The 11,465-nt window shown below is 35.0% G+C and overlaps 1 protein-coding gene across 1 annotated transcript; it reads left to right on the top strand.

The window, feature by feature from the left end:
* Positions 1-2,094: 2,094 nt before the first annotated feature.
* On the top strand, positions 2,095-6,738 carry LOC121234023 (long-chain-alcohol oxidase FAO4A-like). The gene is made up of 2 exons (XM_041129821.1): positions 2,095-2,365; positions 4,723-6,738. Exons 1-2 carry the CDS (start codon positions 2,120-2,122, stop codon positions 6,565-6,567), a joined length of 2,091 nt encoding a protein of 696 aa, XP_040985755.1. The 5' UTR covers positions 2,095-2,119; the 3' UTR covers positions 6,568-6,738.
* The last annotated feature ends 4,727 nt before the right edge of the window (positions 6,739-11,465 follow it).

Below are 11,465 nucleotides of genomic sequence, written 5' to 3'. Positions count from 1 at the left end.
TGGTAAATTCAAATGATAACCGTTCTTATCTCCTCTTACTTTTTTTTACTTAATAATTAAGAAAGTAATTTTGAGTGTATTGATATATTTTTTTTTATTTTTTAAAAATATTTAAATATTTTAAAAAAATATGAAAAGAAAAATGAGAAGAAAATAAAAATTTACATTTGTGCTAGGCGGGACGCTAGCTGTCAAAGCTAGAGGCAGTCTAGCAATACCCATCACCAATATAATCTATAAATGTCAATACAACCTACACGCGCGTTTTGGTTAACGCAACCGAAGTAGTTTCCTCTGAATAGCTATCTTTATTTTTTCTTTCACCCATATGACGGGGACATACGGCCTTTTGTGGGGCAGATTGACACGGGGTCTGGGCAGGAGATCGCTACTATTCGTGTTCATATAAGGCGAGTAACAGCCCCTAGCTACGAGCATATATATCTAATCCAAGTCGAAATTTTATAAATTATAACAAATTGTCATCATGAATGTCACCACAGGTTTGATGAGATTAAACACTCATTTTAAACAAGGCAAACTTGATCTGACTTTAAACAAACAAATTTTAAAGATCTCATATTTCATTATTTAGCTGGAATAATGAGTACTTTCCCAAAGAGCTGTTATTCAAAAAAAGTCATGTTATATATCAATCTTTCATTACATCTCCACTTTGACATTAAATAATAGATGTAGTGTTTGATCATACACTATAAAAAAATTATTTATTTATGACTAATTATTTCTTGTTAAAATGATTATTTTTTATAAAAATGAGTCTATTATCATTACAAATAATTATTTTTATTATAAATAATTCATCATAATTACTTATTTTTTTTAGTAATATATTTTAATTAGATTTTAATAATTTGGTGTAAGATAATAAATTAAATCCTATCGTTGAGTTTGGTAGGCCAGCTAATTATAATTACAACCCACAGAAAAGGGAGGAGAAAACTGTGGGCTAGGTAATGTGGGGTACGTATACAGAGCCTAATTGCCTCTGGGAAAGCTGATTGAAATGGCTAACTACGGGGCCAGGGCCAGTGCACTAAAGGCCAACGATTACGTACCAACTCTTCTTGTTCAATCCCGACATACGCTCAAACGACGAGATCAGAGTGACTAAGCCGAAAATTAGGTGGAGCAAGAACTGGTTCGTAGCAGATCATCATGGCCAAGATCACCACATCGGGTGACGAAAATTTATTAAAAGACAAACCCGAGCTACCATATTTAATGAATGCAGATTGAACGAGTTAATACGGTATGAGAGGTAGCGTTATGCGTTACATTTATTTCAATGGCTTCTGCCTACAGCAATTTCCATCTTGACCTGTACGTACGTGTGGGTGTTGTCAATATTCAGTTTGGTTAATTCGTCATGATCATCTCCTGGCCTCTATTTTTTTTATTTTTTTATTTTTAAAATAATATCGATTATATATACATGTAGGAAGCTTGCTCGCTTTGTCATTCTCAAAATTAAGCTATAGCTAGCTAGCCTCCGTTCACTCTCTCTCAACCCAAGTACGTACATATATATATATATATATATATATGGAGCTAAATGGTGCAGGAATCGATCTTAGGTTCCCCTCAAAACTTAACGGAAAGCAAGAAGAACACATGGTGTTTGATATTGTTGGAGGAGATCATGATCATGATCATATTCGTAATGTTGGAGCCATGCCTAATTACGTCAACTCTCTCTCCTCTTGGGAGATGGACTCCCTCACTGCTCTCTGCGACACCTTCTTGCCGTCCGTTGATGTCTCCGACGTTACTGCCGACGACTTCATCGTCAAGTTCTACGCCACCTGTGCTTCCATGGCCGGAACTCCAGAACGTGTAGGAATTACTATCCCTAGCTAGTACCCCCATTTTCAATAATTTTTTACATAAATATTTGTCCTCCAAATTAATTTTGCGCAACATATATACAATTAAGCGGCTAGCTATAAGATGCATGCATGCCGTTCGGCCTTCATGTAACTTTGCAAAATATATTTCACTTCTTTCGTATATTTTTCTTTTTCTAGAAAATGATATAATTACATGCATGCGTATATATATATATATATATACAGGTAGGGGATTATTTAGCGAGAGAATGGAACACCCAAAGAAGTGGATGATCCGATTGGCACTGTTCCTTTTATCAACATGGATTGGGACCTTCATACTATGCGGGAGAGCAAGCCTTTCAAGCAAAGTCCCATACTTTCAAAGATTTTCTCAGGTGTCTAGGCAGAAACGGGAAGAAATCGTGATTTCCTGGTCTCTCAGTTTCTTCTATAAACTAAGAATGCTTTTCAGGACCATGAAGCTTCTCGTTCTATATGTTTTCTTCACTCAGGTTAGAACTCGCCCATCATTGTATATTCTTCTTGCACATTAACATGCTGCATGCACGAATCATTTTCCCCGACATGTATAATTCCTTTCATGTCACCCAACAATTTAACTCTGGAATAGATATATATAAAATTAAAGTTTCAAGTGCTACTTCCGACATGTTTTTTTTGTTCTTCTGGTTAATAGAGATGGGGGATTTGATCGAATCCCAAATCTCTCACAGATCATACCAAAATTAATGTCACTTGTTGGAAGTTGGACCTTAGGCCACTGTCACGTACCCACTAATTCCAGCCATGCATATATCTTTTTGGTCCACTGGCTACATACATATATGTATACATATATATATATATATATATACACACACTTTCCACTCTCGTAAAATTATTTGAAAAGAATGATCAAAGTATAGGAAAGATCATTAAATTAATTAATAGGGGTTGATTTCAGTGACGCTAGCGCGGATCAATTAGATGCAAATTGCCCTTTGGAACAGATGGCATAAAGCTCAGGACTCGTTCATCAGTTATACATATGAGATTAGATTAAAGTTGAATAAAATAGTATTAGTTAGAATATAATTTTTTAATATTACTTTTATTTTAAGATTTGAAAAATTTAAATTATTTTTTGTATTTTATTTAAAAGTTTAGAAAGTTATAATGATTAGATAATATAAAATGTTATGTTTGGTGAAAACAAACCAGATTGAGCCTCATTTGGATTCGGAATTGATTTCAACTCATTTTATCTTATTTTATTTAATTATTATAACTTTTCAAACTCCTAAACAAAATATAAAAGTGAATTCATGAGCAGTAGTTGCAGCCATGCATTTCCTGATCATCCCCAGATCTCATACAGACCTCAACTTGCAGTGCTACTGGGTCATGACCTAATTAGTCATATTAAATTCATATTAAGTACTCATGGTCAGTCACACCAGGCCACTTGCATATAATATACAACAATATGTAATGCGTGCATATATATACATATATATATATATATAGGGCCTACGTACGTACCGACATTGAATATATATATATATATATATATATATATGCTGAAATCTAAAATATATATTAGGTACTAGCTAGCTAGAGAACCAACATATATACAAATTCCAAAAATATATTGATTATATTTTTCATATTATTTTTTCTGCCAAACCAAATAAAAACCTATCCTAGCTACTTGTTCTATTATTCTTTAATTAAGAAATTTTAGTCTTCAAGAATATTTTTCGAATAAAGATCGAATTATTAAATGGAGATAAGAATAAATATTTATAAAATTAAAAATATGAGATGTCATGATCAACTAACAGCAATATGCATGCATTTATAAAATCTCAATAAAACTCAAAACTAGTCAAATTTCACTCATAGTATCCAAGTTGTATCTAACACGTGAGATACAAAATAAATTCTTACTTTTGGTTAGTCACTATAAGAAAACTGCATATTTAACATCAGTTAATTTTAATAAAATAATTATTTATAATTAAAATCAGTTATAAATAATTTTTTAATTGTAATAAATTGATTACAAAAATTCATTTTTCTTGTAACAGTGAGTGCTTGTCTCTCTCGTACGTGCTAGTAAAAACCAAGAACGTCAAACTTTCTACAGTGCGTATATCAACAAAATCATCTTTTGATTTCAATGAGCTGTACTTAGTGATCTTTTGATCTCAATCTTGTCCGTAGCTTCAATTAATGGCACAACATGTCATCGGCAAGAAATCTAGCCACTAAACATAAACAAAAGAAGCGCATTTAATATCTTTAAAGAAAGAGAAATAGCACATAAGGAAATAGTAAATTCGATCGATCGTGACTTGCAAGGATGTGCATTTAATCTCTTTAAAGAAAGAGCAAATTTATTCTCCTTGTGAACACAGAAGCTAATATGCACTATAATGATTATATATATATTAACAAAATATATATATATATACAGCGCATATTAACAGAAAATGATATTTTCGTAAGAAATAGCTTACCATAAATAAATAATTTTTTTTTTTTTTTGTAGTGATGGTTGTTGGCTTCATGTACATGCATGGTAAGTGGATCGTAAGGATTTATTTAAATCTATATTATTTTCTTCAAATTTAATAATATGGATTTTATCACTTCAATATATTTATCACAAAAATTCGAATTTATGTGGTTCAAATTCAAATAGCTGCAAAATCGTATATAATTAGGGTCAATAATATCATGATCATAAGTTGGTGATTTGGTAGGCACAATGCATGCACGAACATGATATTTTACAAACTGGGACAACAACTTGTGGTGTTTTAACATTTTGGCCCTTAATAATGCAAAAATTATTATTTTTCAGGTGGATGAGAAGGATGATAACCTATCATGGAAAGCAATCGGCTACACTGGACCAGACTTAAAGTGCAAAGCCCAAACTCAGCAGTCCAAAACATTAAAACAAACTGGATTCAGAGAATGGGATGATCAAAAACAAGAAGAAACACTAGAAGACTTTTGTGGACCTCTTTACGGAGGCCTCATTAATCTGAAGAAACCAAGGGACATGGCTGTTGATATGCTTCGAGGGTTTGGGTTTCCTGTCGTCTCAGTTCCCTCTCGGAAGCCCAATCCTTCAGGTTCATTTAATCATTCTTTAGCTATCAAATGTGATGCAGTTGTTATTGGTTCTGGCTCAGGTGGGGGAGTTGTTGCTGGTGTTTTGGCCAAGGCTGGCTACAAAGTGCTTGTCTTGGAGAAAGGAAATTACTTTGCCAGGAAAAATATCTCACTTCTTGAAGGCCCAACCATGGATCAAATGTATTTGTCTAGTGGTTTTTTGGCAACGGATGATACGAGTGTGCTAATTCTTGCAGGCTCCACAGTCGGCGGAGGCTCCACAATTAACTGGTCTGCCTCAGTTCGAACCCCTCAGCATATAATTAAGGACTGGAGTGTGTGCCATGAGCTAGAAATATTTGATAGTGAACTATACAAAGAAGCCATGGATGTTGTCTGCGAAAAAATGGGAGTTCAATCTGAATTCCAAGATGAAGGATTCCAAAACGCAATCCTTAGAAAAGGGTGTCAAGAATTGGGTTATCCTGTGAATACCATTCCTCGAAATTCACCACCAGATCATTATTGTGGTTGGTGTTGTCTTGGCTGCAAGGATGGGAAAAAGAAAGGCACCTCGGAGACATGGCTTGTGGATTTAGTAAGTTCAGGCAATGGTGCTATTCTTCCTGGTTGTGAGGCCATCAAAGTCTTGAACAAAAGAAAGAAAGGAAGAGAGAGGAATATAGCAACTGGGGTTGCTTTCGAGTACGAGTATAAAGGAGCAAAAGAAATTTGTGTAGTGGAGTCTAAGGTGACTATCGTTGCATGTGGCGCCCTCAGCACACCAGCATTGTTGAAAAGAAGTGGGTTGAAGAATGCCAACATTGGAAAGAACTTGCATCTACATCCAGTGGCAATGTCATGGGGCTATTTTCCGGACAAATCCCCATCCCATATTTGGCCAGAGGCAGAGAAGAAAAGCTATGAAGGAGGGATAATGACAGCAATGTCTCCAGTTGTTGCAAATTTTGATGGGTCTGGATATGGAGCATTGATACAGACACCTTCATTGCACCCCGGTACGTTCTCCGTGTTAATGCCGTGGGTTTCTGGCACAGATATGAAAAACCGAATGTCCAAGTTTTCTAGGACTGCCCATATATTTGCATTGGCAAGGGATAAAGGTTCGGGAACAATTCTTTCACCGACCTCGGTTAGTTACCAAATGGAAGTTGCCGATGAAGAGAATCTAAAGAAAGGGATAGAGAAGGTACTAAGGATTTTGGCAGCAGCCGGAGCTGAAGAAATCGGGACTCATCACGTAAAAGGAAAGACCCTAAACGTAAAGAAAGCAAGCTCTCATGAGTTTGAGAAATTCGTGAACGAGGAAAGTTCAAGGCCATTGAGAGGGCTTTCGTCTCCCTTATGTTCAGCGCATCAGATGGGTAGCTGCAGGATGGGGGTTGACCCAAAGAAATCAGTGGTGAACCAGGTGGGAGAGACATGGGAGGTGGAGGGGCTTTTCATAGCTGATACGAGTGTCTTTCCAACAGCTTTAGGTGTGAATCCAATGGTCACTGTTCAGGCTATTGCTTATTGCACTGCACAATCTGCTCTTGAAGTTCTTAAGAGGAAGAACTGCAGATAGCCCTCCGATTATTTGACTTGGACAAGTGTTGTGTTGATGAAAAAATCTTAAGAAATAAAAAGTTTAAATTTATATAGAGACTTGATGTAAAATAAGGTTTTATAATGTAGCTTATAACATAAAGCCACGTGTAAGTTTTCTTTTATAATATATATCTCTTTGCTGAAAAAACATTTTCCTTCTATGTATATCGTAATGTACTTTGTGTACAATCCAATAAATGCAATTGTATTATATATTTCTATATGCATATTGTGAAACTCCCGTTATCACAAAACATTCAAATGGATCATTTTGGATATATCGTAATTGTGAAAGGTTTAATTTATGTAAACTGAAGACAAAAGTAATTGAAAATCAGTTTTTCGTATTATTAATCTTTAAATAGATGACAATGCATCAGCCTATATATAAGCATACATATAAGAGCCTTTTTCTAAAATCTACCTCATTTACTTCTTTCGGAATATAAAATTTCCATCACGTTGCAGCTTCCAAGGAAGTAGGACATCATGCCATTGTAACGGTCCGTACTCATATGGGTCGGAGAATTACTATTTGTCACTTATAAATTTGTCTCTCAAAATATCTAAAAATTCTAAAAATTTCACAAATAATACATAATCTCATATTTTCCAAATAAACATAATATAAATTCCATAAGTCATCATTACAAAATAACATAAACCAATAGGGGTCCACAATTTCCTAACAATCTCAACATAAATAAACTGATATATCTTTTAAGTCTCAATAGATTCAAATAACACAAACAACTTCAAATACTCAAATTAAACTCATCTACAAACAATGGTACCCTTAGGTACTCGACCTTCTATCCATAACTAGTCAAACTCTAATTTCTATTCATAATCCCTAGTTGGGTCATCAATATTATTTGAAAAATATTATGAAAATAAGGAGGTGAGTTATCAACAATTCAGTAAGCAGAAGACATATACTAGTACATAAACATGAGCCATTTTAGAAAGTTCGGTATGCAAAAACAAAATATTTCATTTTCATATGCATATCTCAAAACATGTTATCAGAATTTTAGAGCGACTTTTCAATACTTTTATACACAAAAATTAACTGTTCATATTCAAAGATCATTTTCATGTTCAAAAATCATTTTCATATTCAAAAACACTTTGGCATAACATAACTGAACATCTTCATCATATCATATCATATCGTATCGTTTCGTATCATATCGTATCAGTCAAAAACATTTAACCCTCGTGGTAGAGTTATGCTATCCCCAGTGGCCAAATCAGGCAGTATCATATTGTGAAACTTTCCATTTTTTAATCAAGGAGCCTTTAGTGAGCACACAGGAAAGAACACATAAAAGACAACTTTTTTTTCAAAGTGGGTGCACTCATATCATATCATGTTGGTACCAACCATATCATGTGAACCAGTATCATCATATGAAAACCAAATTCAAAATCAAAATCAAAACAAATAAGTATGCCAAAGGTTTTTCATATCCATATCATATCAAACACGTGTTGAACATATTCATATCATTTCCATTTGATCAAAAACAGATCCAAATCATTTTTATATCATATGTACAAAAATTCACATATATCATTTTTGCTCTTTTGCACATTCAAAAACATGTCAAATATTGTTGATGTCAACATTATACATGTCAAAATCATTTCTTTTCTCTTTCATACATATCTCATGAGTAAATACAAAACATATACTGAGGTTGTTTTTTACCTTTTGTTTTTAAAATAACATGCACATTTTTACAAACAAAACTTAGTTCATTTTTTTTATGCAAATCTAATATAGGAACCCTGATTACCTGACTCTTGCAGTGTATTTTATATGTTCTAGAACGATAATCTAGTCGTATCACGATAACCTATATTGTAAAATTTATGCACAAGTTATGACCAAGCTAGTACATAAACTAAATTAACCAAATCTTATATTCTTTAAGAAATAAAAGAAGATAAACCTCTCAACGTTAAGTCTATAACTAGTCCAAAAAAACAACCCAAAATCAATCATAAAGCGGAACATACAACCACTTAAATCAACACCAAACCCTTTTACAAAACTTTCGACACTTAATACTCAATCAGCCAACATTCAACGTATCGATTCATTTAACATATCACAAAATGACTTATCAAGCACTTCAAAGCCAATACATTGTACTACAATAGGCACTCCCTATATGTCACGAACAACTCAAACAGTCGCTGCTAAGTCATCCATCAACTACCCAACTCTACAACATATTAACACAAGTCAACAATTAGTAATAAATTCATCATCCCTCACGTCCAACCAAATAACTCCATTTCGAAAAACAAACACAGCCCAAACAACTGCTTAAAAAATATGAAACAATCCACACTTAAACCCGCAACAGCCCATACGTCAACCCACAACATAAACATAAATTCAAATTGGTCTAAAGTCACCTCTAGCAGCTAGTGTATAACCCAAACCTAAATGACATCAGAAAAATCTTCTAATGGTACCCATATACAAAACACGTAAATAATAGTACAAAACTGTTACTAATGCTTTAATTACCTTAACGAAATTACATGCTTTGAAATCAACAAAATTTGATGACCAAAGGATGTTATCCTAGTTTTATTTCAAAGCCCTGCGATACAATGTGGTGGTGTCAATCAAAATTTATATATGGGTTCTATGTATGAAAAGGTAACCCAAGCCATGTGGTAGAACTTACCTAGATGAAAAAAAAAAAAAAGAGAGAAAATGCTGCTACAGCACCCACAACAATCGAGCAATAAACCCCACAAAAAAACAGAGAATAAGTGTGAGAAAAGAATCTGAAAACTTATAGAGATAGGACTTGAGATGCTTACCGTAATGAGAAGATTGAGAGAGAATGCAACACCCAAAAATGCAGCAGCAAAACACTCTGAAAAATCGTAGGAGATTGAGAAAGGATGCAGCACCCAAAAACGCAGCACTAAACATAGTTTGAAAATCGTAGAAGATTGAGAGAGTACTTGAGAGGAAACTGTTGAGAGTGAGGCAGAAAGTGAGAAGCAATCAAAATACAAAGTAATAAGAGAGAAACCGATAGGAACATGGGATTCGAGGAGAGAGATATTCGGAAGAGGGAAAAATTGAGGAAAAACAATAGAAGAGGAATGAAGAAGAAACTGTTGAGGAGGAAGAAGGAAGAAAATAAAGAAAAAGAAGACCTTACCTGCCCAAAACGACACCATCTGGCTCCTTAGAAGGGAGTTGGGTCTAGGCCAGGGCCTGGCAGCGAGCTAGGTCTTAGATCCTCCCCGTTATAAAATTCCATCCTCGAAATTTGTTATAGGTTGTCAACACTACCGTTGAAAAGACGTGACTGCTTATCTCGCATTTCTTCCTCCAATTTCCAAGAAGTTTCATTAGTAGCGTGATTCTTCCACGACACTTTAACCAAAGGAATAGTACGAGTCCATAATACCTGTTCTTTCTTTTCTAAAATTCGAACTGGTTCTTCCGCATAAGTCATATCTTCCTGAATCTGAAGCAACTCATAGCCAATAATGTGCTTGGAGTCGAGTATATACTTCCTCAACACGGAAACATGGAATAAATTATGCACTCCTGCAAGTGTCAGTGGAAGTGCTACTCTATATGCCAATGGTCCAATCCGATCAAGAACCTCAAATGGCCCAATATGTCTAGGGCTTAGCTTGTCCTTCTATCTAAATCTTATAACTCCTTTCATTGGTACAATTCTCAAAAATATTTTATTTCTAATCTCAAACTCTAACTAATAACGACGATTATCAGCATAACTCATTTGTCGACTCTGAGCTGTTTTCATTCTAGCCTGAATGGTATCTATCTTCTCTGTAGTCTTCTGAATAATCTTTGGCCCAATGGTTTCCTCTCACCCACTTCATCCCAATACAATGGAGATCTACACCTTTTGTCGTACAATGCTTCTTAGGGTGCCATAAAAATACTAGCTTGATAACTATTATTATAAGCAAACTTGACTAGTGGTAGATGTCGCATCGAAGACCCCTGAAAGTCTATCACACATGCCCTTAGCATGTCTTCTAAGATCCGAATAGTCCTTTTTTGTCCGTCCGTCTGAGGGTGATACATAGTACTAAAATTTAACTTTGTACCCATGGCCTTTTGCAAGCTTTGCCAAAACTTTGAAGTGAAATGAGGATCTCTATCCGACACAATGGATACCGGTATCCCATGCAATCTCATTATCTCTTACACATACAGTTCCGCTAATTTCTCCAGCTCATAAGAAATTTTAATGGGCACGAAGTGAGCTGTCTTCATCAAGCGATCCACGATCACCCATATTGCATCATGTCCGCTTAATGTCCTTGGTAGGCCTGTCACAAAGTCCATAGAGAAATGCTCCCACTTCAACTCTGAAATCTGAAGTGGTTGTAACAATCGTGCTGGTCTCTGATGCTCCGCCTTCACCTGTTGACAAGTTAGGCACTGTTCCACAAATATAGCAATTTCCCTTTTCATACCATACCACTAAATAGACTCTCTCAAGTCCCAATACATCTTGGTACCCCCCGGGGAACTATATATAAAGAACGGTGTGCTTCTTTGAGAATTACCCTTTTCAGTTAGTCATTAGCTGGCACGCACAATCTACCTCTAAATCTCAAAACTCCGTGCTCAGAAATTCTAAAGTTAGATTTGCCCTCATTCCGAACTTCTTCTACTAGCTTCACCAACCCTGAATCTACTTTTTGCGCAGTTTTGATTCTATCTATCAAGGCTGGTTGAACTATCAAACTGGCCATAAAAGTACTTGTCTCTCTAGTAATGACCTCAATACTAGTTCTTTCTAAGTCTATTAACAACCTGTGTTGAGTAATAAGAGTTGCAATTACTAGTCC

Source organism: Juglans microcarpa x Juglans regia, chromosome 6D, assembly GCF_004785595.1.
Source record: "Juglans microcarpa x Juglans regia isolate MS1-56 chromosome 6D, Jm3101_v1.0, whole genome shotgun sequence".
In the NCBI taxonomy this organism is placed as follows: Eukaryota; Viridiplantae; Streptophyta; class Magnoliopsida; order Fagales; family Juglandaceae; genus Juglans; species Juglans microcarpa x Juglans regia.
The sequence above is the reverse complement of the archived record's forward strand: the minus strand, read 5'-3'. Positions and strand labels throughout refer to the sequence as shown.